This window comes from Dermochelys coriacea, chromosome 12, assembly GCF_009764565.3.
Source record: "Dermochelys coriacea isolate rDerCor1 chromosome 12, rDerCor1.pri.v4, whole genome shotgun sequence".
Classification (NCBI taxonomy): domain Eukaryota; kingdom Metazoa; phylum Chordata; order Testudines; family Dermochelyidae; genus Dermochelys; species Dermochelys coriacea.
The window spans coordinates 3,277,031-3,296,437 of record NC_050079.1 but is presented as its reverse complement, the minus strand read 5'-3'; the positions used below and the strand labels follow the sequence as shown (position 1 = coordinate 3,296,437).

At 49.6% G+C, this 19,407-nt stretch overlaps 1 protein-coding gene across 3 annotated transcripts in view; it reads right to left on the bottom strand.

The window, feature by feature from the left end:
* Positions 1 to 3,769: 3,769 nt before the first annotated feature.
* The window catches only part of HYDIN (HYDIN axonemal central pair apparatus protein), a 450,179-nt gene continuing 434,541 nt past the window's right edge, over positions 3,770 to 19,407 (bottom strand). The window contains exons 82-86 of one of the 3 annotated variants that reach the window (XM_043494938.1): positions 13,150 to 13,313; positions 8,770 to 8,920; positions 8,187 to 8,417; positions 5,981 to 6,205; positions 3,770 to 5,111 (exon numbers count right to left, since the gene is read on the bottom strand). In XM_043494938.1, coding sequence (XP_043350873.1) covers positions 4,623 to 5,111; positions 5,981 to 6,205; positions 8,187 to 8,417; positions 8,770 to 8,920; positions 13,150 to 13,313 — 1,260 coding nt within the window. In that variant the 3' untranslated portion in view covers positions 3,770 to 4,622. The remainder of the gene's footprint in view (positions 5,112 to 5,980; positions 6,206 to 8,186; positions 8,418 to 8,769; positions 8,921 to 13,149; positions 13,314 to 19,407) is intronic. The other 2 variants (XM_038368829.2, XM_038368830.2) reach the window with 2 other exon arrangements.

The window sequence follows — 19,407 nt, the reverse complement described above, 5'->3', positions numbered from 1 at the left end:
GGAGTCACAGGCCTGCAGCGAAGCGGAGAGATCTGTGGTTTGGTACAAGAGCTATGGCTGTGTGAGGCAGGGGACAGACTTGAGAGCTAGATAGCTGCTTCTCCTGCTCTGGGGCAGAGAGTAGAGCTTCCATGTTAATGTGCACACTTAGGGCAACCACAAAACTAGGAGAATGCTGGGTAGCATACTGGTGAAAAGCTGGGCTGGACAATTTGTGCCAGGAACCTGCATCGCTTCTGGGACAATGCTAATCCTGGACAACAGGTCCTAGGGTTGAGCTTATAGCTGTTGGGTCTCCACAAACACAAGAGGCCAAGACATCCGCCCTGTCTCCAAAAACCAATCGTTCCAACTCCATACTTGTTTCTTGTTCCTCTCTCCTTCCATTTCTACTTTCCCTCTAGTGGGCTCTGGATTTGTTTTTTACTCCCCTTTCACTCATGCCCATCAATCTAGTGCAGAGAGCTGGTGAAAGGTTCACTTCCACCTTTGCCCCCCTTCTCTTTCCTTTTCCTTTCTCCGGTGCTGGAAATTGAGCACAGAAACACTGAGCCAAAGCCCCAGAAAGTAGGTACCAAAGCTAGGCATTGAAAATGAAAGGAGGGGATGTCTTCACTGCAGATTTAGCCCAGATGCTTACCCAGATGTTGCCCCTAATCCCCTCCCTATCCACACACAAAACCCTCTCACCTAAGTTTAGTGATGCTTCCAACCCAGGCTAGCTGGTCCATCCAGAGTCAGAGGTTAGCACCTGGGTGCTTTCACCAAGGCTGTAACCCACTCACTTTTCAATGAAGACACAGGCTAAATGACTCAAGTGTTGAAAGTCCTCCATGTGCCTTCAAACAATTCCTCCCATATGCCCAGAAGGAGAGGCAAGTTTTCCCACAATTCACTGGGAAAGACTCCTAGAGCAGCTCAGCGCACTGTAGCACAAAGACCCATGGGCTGTGACCCCAGAAGTCCTAGAGACACACAGCGGGCATAGCACGTGAGGATACAGTAACTTGGGTAGGGCTTTGCAATCTGGCTGCTCACATCTGGGCAAGGCTAACCCAGGTGGGTTCAGACTTGGGTGCTGATCACTCAAGTTAACTGCAGTGAAGACATACATATGGGCCTAAGGTGCACCAAAATCAGGAAAGCAGTAAAAACCAGGTTCTGAAGCATCAATGTGCTGGAAAACATCCACTGAAATGCCAAGGCGAGCTGCAAAATAGGGCTCAGAGCATCGATGTTTGCTGAAGTGCCAACTTGAGCACCACTGAGAAAGCAAGTGCTAAAGAAGGTCATAACCTGGGCCTGAGTGGAAAGCAATGACTTGGTGGAGGTTGCCCAACAATGCTGCGGAGTAGTCCAGGGACAAGAAGTGGAGTGGTGGCTACCGAGCTGTAGCTCCTGCAAAGATTCCATCTCTACCTTCAAGAAGAAACTGACTGGCAGGCTCTGAGGGCAACAGGGTGTGTGACCCACTTGTAGGGGGACTGCTTCACACTCCATTGGACTACTATCTCACAGACCTGTCTTACCTTGTGGAACAGAGGCCCAGTGGATGGCATATTTAGAGCAGTATTATTATCCCCATTTCATAGCTGGAGAAACTGAGGCACAAAACAAGAGTTTTGCCAGTTATTTCACTAGGAGCAGCATCAGGCCTGTAGGAACTAGGTACATAGATGCTTTTGAAAATCTTACTAGGTGCCTATCTGCATCTGTAAGTGCCTAAATATCATTACAAACAAGGCCATGGAGAGGATCAGCACTGGGATTAGAACCCAGGTTCCTGGCTCCAAGTTTTGTGCTTAGATCATTAGATTACACCTCTGACTCAGGGGCACCATTTCAGATTTTGGTGGTGGTGGTGGTGGAATGGGGGCAACTTTAACTGTGATTCCTGGGGCTACTTAGGCACTTAAACTCTAGTTTTTTGGCAGATAACTTAGCAATTAGCTGACAGGAGCCGTTATCTAATTCTTTTATAAAAGAAAGAAAATTAAATAAATATTAGACCTACTCAGCTCCAGTAACATGTTCTGACATCTTGTGGCAAGTCACTTAAGGGACACTGGTTAGGTTTAAAATTTTAATGTATATTCTTATTTTATTACTAACTCTGTGGCGAGAGAGAGACCCTGTAGGGACTCCTTTGTTCTATCCCTGCGCTGGGATGAGAGTGGGGTCTAGTGGGTTACAGCAAGGAGCAGATACTTCTGGGTTCTATATAAGAACATCAGAATGGCCATACTGGGTCAGACCAATGATCCATGTAGCCCAGTTTCCTGTCTGCCAACAGTGGCCAATGCCAAGTGCCCCAAAGGGAATGAACAGAATAGGGAATCATCAAGTTGCCCTGTAGCCCACTCCCAGCTTCTGGCAAACAGGCGAGGGACATGCAGAACATGGTGTTGGATCCCTGCCCACCCTGGCCATTGCTGGACCTATCCGCCATGAACTTATCTAGTTCTTATTGGAACCCTGTTATAGTCTTGGCTTTCACAACATCCTCTGGCAAGGAGTTCCACATGTTGACTGTGAAGAAACACTTTTTTTCTTTGTTTTAAATCTGCTGCCTGTTAATTTCATTTGGTGACCACTAGTTCTTGTGTTACGGGAAGGAGTAAATAACATGTCCTTATTCACCTTCTCCACACCAGTCATGATTGTATAGACCTCTATCCTATCCCCCCCTTAGTCATCTCTTTTCCAAGGAGTCTTTTTAATCTCTCCTCATACAGAAGCTGTTCTATACCACTAATTATTTCTGTTGCCCTTCTCTGAACCTTTTCCAAATCCAATGTATCTTTTTTGAGATGGAGTAACCAAATCTGCACTATTCAATATGTGGATGTACCATGGATTTATATAGAGGCAATATGATATTCGTCTCTTTTTATTCCTTTCCCAATGATTCCCAACATTCTGTTCACTTTTTTAATTGCCACTGCACATTGAGCAGATGTTTTCAGAGAACTCTCCACAATGACTCCAAGATCTCTTTATTGATGGGTTCAGGTAATTTAGAACCCATCATTTTGTATGTATAGTTGGGATTATATTTTGCCAAGTGCATTACTTTGCATTTATCAGCATTGAATTTCTTTTGCAGTTGTGTTGTCCAGTCACCCAGTTTTGTGAGCTCCCTCTGCAGTCTGCTTTGGACTTAATTGATCTTGAGTAGTTTTGTATCATCTGCAAATATTACCATCTCACTGTTTACCCCTTTTTCCAGATCATTTATAAATATGTTGAATAGGACTGGTCCCAGTAAAGAGCCCTGGGAGGGCATCACTCTCTCCATTCTCACCATTTATTCCTACCCTTTTTTTCCTGTCTTTTAACTGGAGTGCCTGGCAGTGCTTTCAGGATAATCTAAGGAGCCTTAATTTACTGTAATGACAAATCTTCTGTTACCTTAATCCCCCTGCCCCTGTGTATAAACAAACTCCCTGCCCCAAAGGCTATGCTGCTCCCAGCTTCCCAACTCCTCACATCTCCCACTCCAGCTGTTGCAGCTAAGAGTGCTGTCAGGGGCTAGGATGAGTAGGCCTTCCCTACGAAACTCGGGGGGGGGGGCGGAATGGGACTAGAGCCCTCCCCTGGCCCCCCTAAATGGCGCCCCTGCTTTGACTCCTTTCTAGATAGTCATGAAACCCCCAAGTTCTCTGGATTCTTTTTCCATCCCAATTTTCCCTTGTCTTGAGCACAGGGTGTCTGTGTGCTAGCTATGGCATTCCAGTCCAGATGTACTATCACATTAACCAGATCCACACATAACATAACCACCAGAATCTCTATGTTTGCTTAACTATCTTTATTCCCAAATACATTTTCATACAGCAAACAAAGAAACCACCTTGCCAACAGTCATCATAACCTCTGATCTCAGAGGGTGAGATCAGCTGGGAGGTATGATGGAGTCCTTGTATTTCTGGGGTACAACGTGAGTGCTTTCATGAACTCTCCTCTGCTCTTTCGGGAAAAGCTGCAGCACCTTTGGTGGCTTGTACACAAGATATATTTTTAATAAATCCACAGTAAGTGAATCCTCCTTCAGGCAGGAATGTTTGTACTTTGAAGGCAATGCTATTGGTGGTTATCAACTGAGGGAGGATAAATTGACCAAGTCTTGATGCATGCAGTCAGACCATATATACAGATAGCTGGGATCTTCCCCACTGATCTCATGCCCCTTTCTATATCGTAAATTTCATATAATTTGACTAACAGATCAGTGACTCTATCAGGTCAAGGTCACTTCAGTAGTTAGCTTGCTCTTTGGGAATTTTCAACAAATATACAGGTGGGTGTGTTCTGTGCATGCCGCTGTATACAATCCTGCAGTCACCCATTGATTTCAGTAGGCATGCAGATCCTATAAACATTTTCTATACTGGCAAGAACAGTGGTGAAGCGATTCCGGTGCTGCTTTTCACTGCCAAGGCACATCTGTGTTGTAGAGAGAGTCCATTTTGTACTGAGATGGGGAGGGAAATGAAGACCAGTCAGATTCAGATCCTAGGAGATGCATGACTGCACACTTGGAGTTGCGAGTGGCTCAGCAAAGTGGGGGAAATGGCTGTTTAGGGACTGGGACACTGATGCTCTGCATGCGTGCCACTATGTCACTTCTCAGGGATTATACCCTTCAAGTAATAAACCCAGGAAATGCCTGCCCCCATGCCTGATGCCCGGGCACAGGAGACGACCAGCTTGCTGGTGACGGGCATCTTGCTGCCAGTGGGGTTCCCCTCAAAGCAGACGGTGATGAAGATGTTCTTCTTGGAACGTATGTTCTCAGCAGCCTTTATGGTAAAAGCAGGGTTCTCCACATTGTAGGTGAAGGCCGTGTGCTGCAGGAACACATTCTTGAAGGGAATGGTCGTGCTGGAGCCAGCCTTGATCTGAAAGGGGCCCTGAGGCTTGGGGGGCACTGACACGCCAAAGAGCGGGATGCTGTATTCTCCTCCGATGGGTGAAGACAGGATGAGAGTTGCTCTTGATTCACCCAGCTGGTAGGGTTCATAGGTTATGTCCACACTGACCTCTGTGCCTCCCTGAGAGCCTGGGGATGCATTGATGATTTTATCTGTGTGGAAATCTGCACAGTCAATCTGCAAGGAGAGAGAAAGCACCACTTGGATTTGGAGAAGGCATTGTAGACTCTGTGGCCCAAGGTCTGACATGCCCCAGAGCTCAGGAACAGGAACAGCAGTGGGATAATTTAGCATCAGCAGGGTCCTGATACAAAATGTATGTTTACTGTTTTCTAAATGAAATGCACATTTCAGCCCCCTTCACTCGAGGCCTTTCAATGCACACAGGGAAAGCCCAAACCTCCCTGCTCCCAATCGGAACTCTGGGAAAGTTTGGCTGTGAGTGTTATTGCCTTGAGCAGTAACACCATGACTAACGTTGCTACAAAAGGATAGAATAACCACAGCACTAGGTAGAACTCATCTCGCACATGGTAGATCTCAAAGTATTTTACAAATAGGACAGTAACATTCAACCCCTTTTACAAATGGGGAAACTGAGGCACAAAGCGGGGAAGCGACTTGTCCACAGTCATCCAGCAGGCCAGTGGCCGAACTGAGACTACAGCCCAAGCTTCCAGTTCAGTGCTCTGTCCCCTAGACTACACTGACACCCTAAGCACCATTGCACTGTGGTGGCAGCTCTGATAAAGACTGAATGACCCCACAAGGAAAGATGGTCCCTGCAGAAGGCTAAGCTTTGGTGGTGAAGTCAGTGGGAAGGCTGGCTACATTCACCACAACCTCACCCCCTGCATTAGCCAAGCTAGAAAAGGTTCCAGCAGGACGGGCAGAGCAGTGCTGAAGGGGCCATGTACTGCTCAAGAGGGCTGATGGGGTACATAGACTGAGTTGCCTGCTGAATGTTTGTACTTCTACCCCCTTGGGCACTGGTGGCTTCCTTACTCTTCAGCTAGCCCCAGAGCAGAGGGGGGGACCCTGATCACCTTGCAGGTGTACTCTGTTCTTTGACGGGTGTAGTTAATGAACTTGGTGGTGATGCTCTGGCTGCTGCCCAGCATGGCACGGAAGTACAGCGGCTTCTCCGGCCTGGCCGCAATGGCTTTCAGGTTCAGGTCATACTGGAAGGAGCCCAAATCGCTGCTCTGGAGCACCAAGCGCCCATTGACCTCCCCGACTTTTAGGGGCTGGAATTCGAACATGAGCACCCCCTGGGAGGAAAAGAGAGAATAATCCTATCCGCATGGGAGCAGAAATGTTAGTGCCCAGCCCAGTGATAGAAATTAGTACTTGGCGTGCTGCATCATGGACAGTCAACAGCTGTTGTAACACCCAGTGCCCTTTCAGCCCAATCCTGCTCACTTGTAACACTCACACCTGTAACACCGAAAGACCCTGGTGGTCAGCATCAAACCTGGGATCTCCGGGGCTTAATACATGAGCCTCTACTGCATAAAAGCCATACGGCCCTTAACTAAGGCTGTAGAGCAGACTCATTCATCTCTCTAAGTGGTCTTGATGCCACTAGATGGGACAGAACACCACACCCAGGAGGTGTGTGGGTTACACTTGTTCAGTGCATTTATCATCTACAGCCTCACAGAGAAGCACCTGGGTTTACATGGTGGGCATGGGGCAGACGGGGTGTGAATTAATTAATCAATGACCATTATTTATCAATTCATAAGATGAAATGACACACATGTACCCCTAGACACGGGGACAGAAAGAGAATAAATTTGTGGAGCTAACAAACTTGTTTCATTGTTCTGATCACTCTGTTACATCTCTTCCTCCCATCCTCCCTGAGCCTGGCTTGTCCATTTGGCTTGTAAGCATTTTGGGACAGGGATTAGCTCTGATAAATCTGTACAGGCTGAACCACAAGGGTATGTGTCTCGAGGACTTACTGGAACATTGAAAACAAAAGGTAATCTAATGCGCCCTGCCTTATTTATTTACTCTTTTTGCACTATTAAGACTCACTTTAGGATGGTTTATAGGAGAAGGAGTTTTCTGACCTGGTGTTTCTCTGCTTCCCAAGAGAAAATACAAACAAAGAGCACAAAGGGCCCCCCCCACTGCAGAATTGAAAGTATCTTCTTTCCCCATTGGTCCTTTTGGTCAGGTGCCAACCAGGTTATTTGAGCTTCTTAACCCCTTACAGGTAAGGAGGAGTTCTAGGTTCCCCATAGCTGTATGGTTATAACAAACGTCGATATAAATAACGACATTTCTGATTTCTCATGCCCAGATCCTGGGATGGGGGGGACGAAGTGGGTGGAAACCCCTGTAAAGCAGGAGGGAGGATGATGCTTGTGCCTGTCCATGTCTGTATGTTTGTTAATTAACCATTCATTGTGTCCTTCCTGCTTTGTGGAGAATCTGTCCCAGGGAAAATTAAAAGCTCCCCGCTGACAAAGCGGCAATATTTTCCAAAATAAAGCTGTATTCTTCATTCAACTTTTGTGTCCTTTTGCTCTTTGGGCCAGGGGAGCTGTGGTGGTGAAGGAGCTTGGTAGAGCAGAGAGCAGCTCAGCCCCACTTCAGCTGCTTTCGGCCTACCTAGAACAAGGGTGTGGGGAGCTGGGGTGTTTAGAGCAGCCAAGGCCAGGACTGGGGACAGAGATTTTGCGCAGAAGGGCAGGCAGAAGCCTCGTGGGATTGCACTTGGAGAAGCAACTGAACCAGTGCAGCAGTTAGCGCAGTGATTGCTCCCTACAACTGCCCTGAAGGAGACTGACACAGGGGCGAATGACTCAGTAGCTGGCCTTGCAAACAGCCAGTGCAACCACAACAGTGGTGGGAAGACCTGTGGGCTTGTTCGCAGCAACTTTGCACACGGCCGTGTGATGTGTTACAGGCATACTAGTGGTGCATGGAAGATTCCTGCAGGGCAGTGTAATTCTCTGTAGGGATACTCTGCATATCCACACTCTCCTGTATCTCTCTGATTTGCTTACCCTACCCATCTTCTCCTTTCCATGTGACCCTTTGGGGACTGCAGTCCTCTGAGGATCAGGTGGAGTCTGTTACCACTGGAAACCAGCCCTATAGTGCACACACAGATCAGGCTAACACCTGGGTCAAGAGCACTTGGGCTATTGACATTCCTGAAGGTCACAGCAATTGCCCTACTGCAGAGGGAGGAGAGCAGTGCAAGCAGGTTTGCTGTGCAAGGCTTTATTCTACCTCGGACTGGGCAGGCACAACGAACTGCGGCGGGAGGTTGACGTCGGGCACTTTGCAGTCTGTAGTAAACGTCACTGGGAAGAAGAGGGGGTTTTCCACCCTGATGGATGAAGACGTGCTCTGCCGAACAGCGGTAACCATCTTGATGGTGCTGAGAGGACCGGAAGGGACGGCCTTGAACGTTACCAGGTAGAATAAATACTCTTGTGTCACCTCATTGCGAAAGGTCACCTGAAATCAAGTACAAAAGAGGTAACAATCAGACCTAGGGGAGCTCCCTCTGGACTAGGGGCTGGTTCTGGAGACATAAACTCAGAAGACAGGAGACATAAACTCATCTTGGACTCTTCCCATCTGCCTCCTATGCACACCTGGCAGAGAACAAGTGCCCTGATCAACTTCCAGTGGAGTCCAGGGGAGCTTTACTTTAGATGCCTAACTAGCAGAGCAGTCACTTCATTCTGGGCACTCAAAAGTTTCAATGTTTTGGTTTAAAATCCTAAAGACTCCCAGCATCACCCCTACACACAATCAGCAAGCAACCATTCCTTTGCAGAGTAGCAGGGCCTGGGAGTGGGCCTACCTTGGCACTGAATAGCCCTTCCTTGTAGGAGAAGAAGGTGAGCTTATAGTCCTTCCTGGAGGAGGCAGGCACTTCCGTGTAGTCCAGCCCCTTCAGCATGGTGGTGATATCCAGCTTTTCTGGTTTGATCGCATCCACTATCACATGGAACCTGGGGAGAGACAGACAAGAGAAAGGTCAAAAGGCCTCATTTCCACGGCAAACAGCCAGACATCAGCCAGGTAGCAAACATTTACGCAGGCTGTCCGATTGGTGCAGCTAGAGTATGTCTACACTATAGTAGGGACGCGGGCTCTGACACATGTCTACACCCTGCCCTAACACCCACACAGCACTCACACCCCTCAGAACACGGGCTGACTGGCTCGTCCCAGGCTAGAGGTCTGCACCCACATTCCACTCTAGTGTCACGCCAGCCCACTTTGCTGAGGCTGTTGTAGCCAGGCTTGTGTTTGGACAGTCCACCAAAGCTATCCCACAATTCCTGGGCCCTGCACGATCTGGCCCTTCTGCTCCTCGATAGCTGGTCAAACATGTGCTTTGTGGTTCCACACCATGTGACCAGGGCCGGCTTTAGGGAAAATGGCACCCTTGGAGAACTTGCATTTTGGTGCCCCTGGCCCTTGTGTGCATGGCACCCCCCCCATTGCCCCTATGAACTCCCCAGGCTCCCCACTCTCCCTCCCCCCATAACCCTTGCACTGTGCCTGCTTCACCCCTAATGCCTGTTCCCCCTCCTGCACTACTAATCCCTACACCCCTTAATTCCCAACCTCTGCCCCCCTCCTGCACCCTAACCCCTACACTGCCACCTTCACCCTAATCCCTGCACCTCCCTCCTGTGCCCCTAACCCCTGCACTGTGTCCCCTCACCCCAACCCCTGCCCTCCTCCTGCACCCCAACCCCTGCCCCTCCTGTGTCCCTAACCTCTGCACTGTGCCCTTTTCACCCCAACCCCTGCCCCCTCCTGTGCCCCAATCCCTGCACTGTGCATGTCCCCTCACCCCAACACTTGCCCCCTCATGTGCCCTCAATTCCTGCACTGTGCCCCCTTCACTTCTACCCCCTGCACCTTCCTCCTGAGCCCCAAACCCCTGCCCTGTGCCCCCTTCACTCCAACCCCTGCACCTCCCTCCTGCACCCATGTGGGGAAACTGACCTGGATGCACAAAGCAGCTGGCACTGCTGTTCGCTCCCCCACTGGACTGCTGCTCCTCCACCCCCCGCAGCCCTAGGGGGCTGTGAGGGGGGAGCAAGAAGCTGTCAGGGCTCCCTGCATCCAGGTCACTTTCCCTGCAGGCTACGTAAAGGGAGGTCAGGAGAGCAGCAGCTCCTGATGTCTCAGCCCAGCCCAGGTGCGGAAGTGACCTAGATGCAGGGAGCCCTGGTGTATGTGTTGTGGGGACTGCATGAAGAGGTGTGTGTATACGTGTGTTGGGGGGACTGTGCGTGCGCCCGAGTGAATGAGTGCCTGTCTCTTTAAGAAAGCACTCAGGGTCAGGAGCCTGAACTTGGCTTGTTCAGACACAAGCAGCTGCCAGCAGCTCAAGCCCCAGAGAGGCAGCAGCGCACACAGATTCCCCCGTCCCCTCACCCCAGCTTAGGGGAAATCGGTACACGGGGGGGGGGGGAAGAGGGGAACACCCCGCCATCAGCCCCCGCCAAGCAGACAGGAGGACGCTCCCAGTCCGGAGTGGCCGGGGCAACTCCAGGGACGAAGTGGAGGTTGGGGAACAGGAACAGTAGCAGCTGCACACGTGGGGCAGAGGAGTCACCTAGCTCTGCCCCGGTCGTCCAACTGCCCCCTGCAGCTCGGATCTACCCCTCCCCACCCTTTGCTTGCCTGCCTGCCCTGTCGCCTCCATCAGCCCAGCTGGCTCTGCGCAGCAGGTCCGGTGGGAATCCAAACTCTGCACCCGGCGCCCCCTTGGGTGGGCCACCCTGGGTGGAGGCACGTATGGCCCACCCCAAAGACCGGCCCTGCAAGTGACCCTTCTGAATTCTAATGAGGATGGACCAAATCCTGTTGGTTCATTTCACTGATCTATAAGAAACACAGATGAGGGCCTGGGGCCTTGTCATCTGATCTTGACTCAGTGGCCACACCTGCAGAGTCCATTGCTATTTAACAGCCAAGGATCTGTGGGATCTCCTGAACCCCAAGGGGAAAGTGCATAAGCTAGGGCAATGGACGCCAGCTCTGATCTATCCAGGCAGTCCCTGGAGCACAGTGCTGCTAGGCCGCAGTCTGATCAGCCCTTGGTGTGGTATGTCATGGATCAGAGGTAGTGACTAGGTAGAGTGTTACTACAGGTGGAGAGGGGATGGGTGACATCCCTGTGACAAGCTTGCTGGCTCCATTTCTAGTTGGCAGCCGGTATCAAGCGGAGTGCCCCAAGGGTCGGTCCTGGGGCCGGTTTTGTTCAATATCTTCATTAATGATCTGGAGGATGGTGTGGATTCCACCCTCAGCAAGTTTGCAGATGACACTAAACTGGGAGGAGTGGTAGATATGCTGGAGGGTAGTGATAAGATACAGAGGGCCCTAGACAAATTAGAGGATTGGGCCAAAAGAAATCTGATGAGGTTCAACAAGGACCAGTGCAGAGTCCTGCATTTAGGATGGAAGAATCCCATGCACTGCTACAGACTAGGGACCGAATGGCTCGGCAGCTGTTCTGCAGAAAAGGACCTAGGGGTTACAGTGGACGAGAAGCTGGATACGAGTCAACAGTGTGCCCTTGTTGCCAAGAAGGCCAATGGCATTTTGGGATGTATAAGTAGGGGCACTGCCAGCAGATCGAGGGACGTGATTGTTCCCCTCTATTCGACATTGGTGAGGCCCCATCTGGAGTACTGTGTCCAGTTTTGGGCCCCCTACTGCAAGAAGGATGTGAAAAAATTGGAAAGCGTCCAGTGGAGGGCGACAGAAATGATTAGGGGACTGGAACACATGACTTATGAGGAGAGGCTGAGGGAACTGGGATTGTTTAGTAGCGGAAGAGAAGAATGAGGGGGGATTTGATAGCTGCTTTCAACTACCTGAAGGGGGGTTCCAAAGAGGATGGATCTAGACTGTTCTCAGTGGTAGCAGATGACAGAACGAGGAGTAACGGTCTCAAGTTGCAGTGGGGGAGGTTTAGGTTGGATATTAGGAAACACAATTTCACTAGGAGTGTGAGGAAGCACTGGAAAGCGTTACCTAGGGAGGTGGTGGAATCTCCTTCCCTTGAAGTTTTTAAGGTCAGGCTTGACAAAGCCCTGGCTGGGATGATTTAGTTGGGGATTGGTCCCGCCTTGAGCAAGGGGTTGGACTAGATGACCTCCTGAGGTCCCTTCTAACCCTGATATTCTATGATTCTATGAAGGCCTACTCAAATAATGCAGGGATCTCAAACTCAATTTACCTTAGGGACAGTGCCAGTCCTCAAATCCTCCCAGCGGGCCAATAATGTCACTCATGCCGCACAGAACCCGTCCCCCCAAACTCCGCCCCCCACCTGCCTAAGGCTCTGGGAGGGAGTTTGGGTGCTGGGTGCAGGCTCTGGGCTGGGGCAGGGGATGGGGATGCAGGCTCTGGGAGGGAGTTTGGGGGCTGGGAGGGTGTGGGAAGGGAGTGCAGGCTCTGGGAGGGGCTCGGGGCACTTACCTGGGACTCCAAGGTGGGGCGGGCAGGGGGGCCTCCACGCACTGCTAGCCCCAGGAACTGCCCCCGCAGCTTCCCAATGGCTGCAGAGGTGCTCAGGGCGGGGGCGGTGTGCGGAAGCACAGCCCCGCCCCACCCCGGGGCCGCAGGGAGGGGCCAGCAGCCACGTGGAGTGAGCGCGCAGGAAATCGCTCAGCTCCGCTGCGCTACTGGTGGTGAACAGGGCCCCAGGCCATTTTAAATGGCCCGGGGGAAGTGTGCGGGGGAGTGCCCGGGGGTGGCAGGCGGGACCAAGGGAGAGACATGGCCCCAAAATTGCTGGAGCCTCGGGGGCCACAGTGGGGAGGTCCTCGGGCCACAGATGGCCCGTGGGCTGGGACTTTGAGACCCCTGCTGTATTTTTTCTAGACTGCTCTTGCCCTGCCAAACCTATTGGGTAAATTTCCCTCGGGCCATTATGCGGAGTGAGATGGAGTTTATTTGGCATAAACCCTCCCAAAGCAGAGCTGTCAGCCAGATCCATGCTTCCTGAGACGGGAATAAAGGCCAGTCTAAGTGCATGCCGACCTTGTGGCCTAGACAATCTCCCAAGAGGCTTTCTGGGACCCAAGTCACAGCACACACCAACTTCTTGGCTGGGAGTTGTTGGGGTAACACCAGGGATGGAGCTAGCATGGAAAGCCCCTCTCTGTGCTGCTAGCTGTGAACAGCCATTAGGCCCTTCCCAGTTTACCTTTGTGGCTTATTCAGCCAGTTCGAGATGGGGAGCAATTCGGTGTAGGTAGTTTTGCATGGCACCTCTCGGACAATGGTCCCTGAAGACTTAGGGGGCTCTGCAGTCCCCTGCAGGAGGTACTGCAAACCTGTCCCATCGGGGAGCGGAAAGAAGATGGAGCCCTAGAGACAATGCAAAAGGCTGTTAGGTTCCCCTGCTTTCACGGTCCCCTGTTCAGCTTATCTGCTCCTGAGTGCATACATACATGGGCCAGAGCTGCCAGTATGACAACTGCCCTGTGCTGCATTGCCAGGGTAAGCCAGCCATTTTCACCAGCCTAGAAAGACGCACCCCAATGCAAGGCTGATCCTTAACTGGTGAAGAATCGATATAGGGGGCTCCTGCTCTACTGCTCATCCCTCCTGCTGGTGTGGTAGGGCAGAGGCAACATGGCTGGAGCAAAGCAGGCAGGGTGAGGCTGTCACTGCGCCATGCTGATTCTCAGCTACAGTAGAGTCACTTTGCAGATGTGTGCAACTGGCAGAGGGACTGGCCATGCCCAGAGACACAGCAGCAGCAGGGGAGTGCAAAAGTGAGCTGTACGCTGCCCTGACACTTCCCCTGCACAGTGCTCTGTGAGATCTGCATCCCAGATTCTGTCCCGCAAAGTCTCCAGCTGTTGCCTTAGAAGCGGTCTTGGCAGTCACCATTGCTAATAAAGCTGGGGGATGGTGAGCTTTCTCCCGTTGCCCTCATTATCCCTGCCATGATGCTCCAGCTCCCATACAAGCCTCTCTCCTGCAGATTCCCCCAGGTGAGAGTGTGCAGCCTTCCTCTGTCCTCACTCCTGATTCATAGCCTGCTTCCAGTGCACATCCGCCCTTCCCTCCCTCCCAGTGAGCTGCTATTAGTCTGCAGATTAGCATCCTCGGGCCAGCAGAAAGATTCCCCAGCAAACCTCCATGGGGCAGCGGCTGTGACCTCCAAGCATGTGGGACATCTTGGAGAGGCCTTTTAGTGGGGCACAGTGCTTAATTCAGGCAGCAAGAGCAGGTCTCTCTGTGAAACCAGCCACACTTGGTGCAGTCCTGGTTCTGTAGCTCAAGGTCTGTCTACACCAGGGGTCCCCAACATGATGCCTGCGGGTGCAATGGCACCCGCCGGGGCAGTTGTGTGCACCCGCAGGACACCGCCTGCCGAAATGCCGCCACTGAGCATGGCCTGCAGAGAACCACCCGCCGAAATGCCACCGAGAAGCGTTGCTGTTTCTCGGCGGCGATGCTTCTTTCCACTGCTGCTTCTCGGCGGCATTTCGGCAGCGGGGTGTCTGGCGCTAGCCACAGTCTTCTGGGAATAGGAATGTGCTATTCCCACAGAAAGGTTGGGGACCACTGGTCTACACTGTAATCAGAGGGGTGACTACTGCATGTGCAGCCATACCCAAGTGAGCTCTGAGCTAGCTAGCTCTGAGAACAATAGCAGAGATGTCTTGGCAGCATGAGCTAGCAGCCGAGTCCAGTCATGATTCTATAGACCTCAATCCGATCCTTCCTTAGTCCTCTCTTCTTCTATGCTGAACAGCTCCAGGCTTTCTCCATCTCTCCTCACATGGAAGCTGATCCAGACCCCTCATCATATTTGTTGCCTTTCTCTGTACTTTTTCCAATTCTAGTATAGAGTTGAGGCCACCAGAATCACATGCAATATTCAAGGTGTAGGAATACCATGGATTTATATAGTGGCAATATGATATCTTCTGATTATCTATCCCTTTCTTAATGGTTCCTAATATTCTGTTAGCTTCTTTGACTGCCACTGCATATTGAGCAAATGTTTTCAGAGAACTATCAACGATGACATCAAGATCTCTTTCTCGACAACAGCTAATTTAGACCCCATCAGTTTATATGTATAGTTGGGATTATGTTTTCCAATGTGCATTACTTTGCATTTATCAACACTGAATTTCATCTGCCATTTTCTTGCCCAGTCACCCAGTTTTGTGAGATCCCTTTGTAACTCTCTGCAGTAAGCTTTGGACTTCACCAGTCCATCTTGAGTAATTTTGTATTGTCTACAAACTTTGACACTTCACTGTTTACCCCTTTTTCCAGATTACTTATGAATATGTTGACCAGCACTGGTCCCAGTACAGTTACTGCTATTTAAAAAACCCAGGGGTACCCTGCTATTTACCTGTCTCCACTGTGAAAACTGACCATTTATTCCTATGTTAAAAAAGTATGTAAATGGTAATTAGGGCTATTCCATAGAAATAGCTAATATAGCCATGCTAAATGGACTAGCGCTTTGAAATGCAAACTTGTATTGTTAGAGAATTAGAGGTAATACTAATTGTATGAGTTTATTTATATCTTGTTAAATGTTAGCCATGTAAAAGACAGTTCCTGTCTATTACTATAGCTATTGATTCAGAGATCAAAAGGGAATATTAACATTTAGATGAAATGTGAGTGTGATAACGTCATTGGCTTTATTTCACTTTAAAGTCTGTGGTAAATTGTCTATAAACTACTTAATGGATAATTACCTTATGCTGATGAATGCAACTACTTACTTAGGTATGCATAGAAGATAGGTAGTTCTACATCAAAGCTGCTATTCTTCACCCAAGGAACCCCTGCTGTAAAGAGGCTACCACAGCCTACCAGAAAACTGTATAAAAACCCTTGGGACCTGATCCTTTTATCTCAGATCTGCTTAAGCTTTTTCAGGGGAAGTTTGAGTCATAAGACTGAGGTCTCCAGTCCCATCTGGATCACCTTGTGTATGGCACTTTGGACTGAACCTATGGACTAATTCTAAGAACTATATGCAACATCAAAGCTCACCATCTCTACTCTGAAACTGATGTCAGAACTGTACTCATGTCTGTATGGATACTGATCTTTTAACCAATACTCACTTTCTTTTCTTTTTCAATACATTTTAGTTTAGTTAATAAGTGTGTATTTGGCTATAATTCTGTATTTGGGTAAGATCTGAAATATTCATTAACCTCGGAGATAATGTGTCCGATCTTTTAGGATTGGTAGAACATTCATATTTGACTGGGCTGTCTGGGAGGGAGCCCAAAGGCTGGGTTGCTTTTAACTTCTGTGTAACCAGTAAAGTATTATAGAAGCTGTTTTGTGGCTAACTTGGTCGCTCTAAGTATTGGAAGACCCACAAGCTTTGGGAATTGTCTGCCCCATTCTTTGCAGTTTGCCCTAATTGAATAATCTCAGTGTGGTCCCCCTGGGTCGCTGGTCATAACTGTGTTCATCTATGTGTCTGATAATTCTCTTCTTTACTATAGTTTCAACCTTTTGTCTGGTACTGAAATTAGGCTTGCCGGCAATTGCTAGGATGGCCTCTGGAGCCTTTTAAAAAATTGGCTTCACATTCCAGTCATCTGGTACAGAGGCTGATTTAAGCAATAGGTTATATACCACAGTTAGGAGTTCTGCAATTTCATATTTGAGTTCCTTCAGAACTGGTCCCAGTGACTTATTACTGTTTAATTTATCAATTTGTTCCAAAACCTCCTCTAATGACACCTCAACCTTGGATACTTCCTTAAATTTGTCACCTAAAAAGAATCGCTTAGGTGTGGGGATCTCCCCCATATCCTCAGGAGTGTACACCAATGCAAAGAATTCATTTAGCTTTTCCACAATGGCCTTGTCTTCCTTGAGTGCTTCTTTAGCATCTCAATCATCCACTGGCCCCGCTAATTGTTTGGCAGACTTCCTGCTTCTGATGTACTTTAAAAAATGTTGCTTTTAGTTATTGTGTCTTTTGCTAGTTGCTCTTCATATTGTTTTTTGGCCTCCCTAATTGTACTTTGACATTGACTTGCCAGAGTTTATGTGCCTTTCTATTTTCCTCAGTAGGATCTGACTTCCAATTTTTAAAGGATGCCTTTTAGTATCTAACTACTTCTTCTACTCTGTTGTTCAGCCATGGTGGCATTTGTTTGGTTCTCTTGCTGTTTTTTTTTTTTTATGTGGGGAATATGTTTAGTTTGAGCCTCTATTACGGTGTTTTTAAAACGTTTCTATGCAACTTGCAGGTATTTCACTCTTGTGACTGTTCCTTTTAATTTCCATTTAACTAGCTTCCTCATTTTTGTATAGTTCCCCCTTATGAATTAAATGCTATTGTGGATGTTTCTTTGGTATTTTTCCTCCTAAAAGGATGTTACATTTAATTACATTATGGTCACTGTTAATGAGCGGTGCAGCAATAGTCACACACTGAACCACATCCTATTCTCCACTTATGACTAAATCAAGAATGGCCTCTTCCCTTGTGTGTTCCAGGACTAGCCGCTCCAAGAAGCAGTTATTAATGGTGTCTCAAAATTTCATCTCTGCATCCCATCCTGCGGTCTCATGTTCCCTGTCAATAGGGGCATAGTTGAAATCTCCCATTATTATTGGGTTTTCTGTTTTTGTAGTCTCTCTAATCTCCCTGAGCATTTCACAATCACCACCACTATCCTGGTCAGGGGGTTGCTAGTACATTCCTGCTGCTATATTCTTATTAAAGTATGGAATTTCTATCCATAGAGATTTGATAGTACTGATTCAGATTTTTACTATATTTGACTCTGTGCTCTCTTTCAAATATAGTGCCATCCCCCACCTGCACAACCTGCTCTGTCATTCCTATATATTTTGTACCCTGGTATAACTGTGTCCCATTGATTAACATCATTCCACCAAGTTTCTGAGATATCTAGTATATCAATATGCTCATTTAGTACCAGGCACTCAAGTTCACACATCTTGGTATTTTAGACTTCTAGCATTTGCACACAAGCATGTATAACATTTGTCAATACTGTATTTAGTTGTCTGCCCTCCTGGGATGTAACTGAACTTTTTTGGTTGACTGTTTCTCTTCAACTGTACTTTATCAACTTCTATCTTCTCCTCTTTACTAGGAGAATCCCCGTTAATAAATCCTTCCCATGGATGTGTCTGTCAGAACCATGTGCTGCGCTGCACCGGTTGGTTTGCCCCCAGCCCTGAGTTGAAAAATTGTTCTACGACCATGATTAATTCTAATTGTGCATGCCAGCAACCTGGCTCTCTTTTGGGTTAGGTGGATCCCACACTTCCTGTAGAGACTCCCCCTTTTCTCAAAGGATCCCCCGTTCCTAATAAATCTAAATCCCTCCTCCAAACGCCATTGTCTAACCCATGCATTGAGACCCCGTAGTTATGCCTGTCTTCTCAGGTCTGTGAGCATTTCAGAGAATGCTATTGTGAGGGTCCTGGACTTCAATCTAAATTTGGCCTCCAGGACCTCTCTCCTACTTTTCCCTGTGTCATTGGTACCTACTTGTACCATGTTCACTGGATCCGCCCCTGCACTGCAAATATGTGTATCTAGGTCAGGGGTGGGCAAACTTTTTGGCCTGAGGGCCACATCGGGTTTCGTAAATTGTATGGAGGGCAGGTTAGGGGAGTCTGTGCCTCCCCAAACAGCCAGGTATGGCCCGGCCCCTGTCCCCATCCCCATCCCCATCCCCCCCACCCTGCTTCCCGCCCCCTGATGCCCCTCTGACCCCTGCCCCATCCACCCCCCTGACCGCCCCCGAAAGTCCCACCCCTGACTGCCCCCCATCCAACCCCTCCTCTCATTCCTGATCGCCCCCACCCCCTGGGACCTCTGCCCCATCCATCCACCCCTTCTCCCTGTCCCCTGACTAGCCCCGGAACCCCTGCCCCTGACTGCCCACCACTGCCCCATCCAACCCCCCCTCCTTCCTGACTGCCCCCCCGGGACCCCTGACCCCATTCAACCCCCCCGTTCCCCACCCTCTGACTGCCCCGACCCCTATTCACACCCCCGCCCCCCTACCACTCCCCCCCAAACTCCACTGCCCTCTATCCAGCCCCCCCACTTCCTGGCCCCTTGCCGCACAGCACAGAGACCGGGTTAGGCCGGGCTCAGCAGCTGCGCTGCCCCAGGAGCTCCCAACCCTGCTGCCCCAAGCATTGCACTGGCGGCACAGTGAGCTGAGGCTGCGGGGGAAGAGGAACAGTGGGAGAGGGGCCAGGGGCAAGCCTTCCGAGCAAGGAGCTCAGGGGCCAGGCAGGAAGGTCCCACGGGCTGGATGTGGTCCGCGGGCCATAGTTTGCCCACCTCTGATCTAGGTTCATTGAGAGATCTGCAATCTTTGCACCCGGCAGGCAATCAACCATGCGGTTCTCCCAGTCATCACAAACCCAGCTATCTATATTTCTAATAATTGATTTCCCA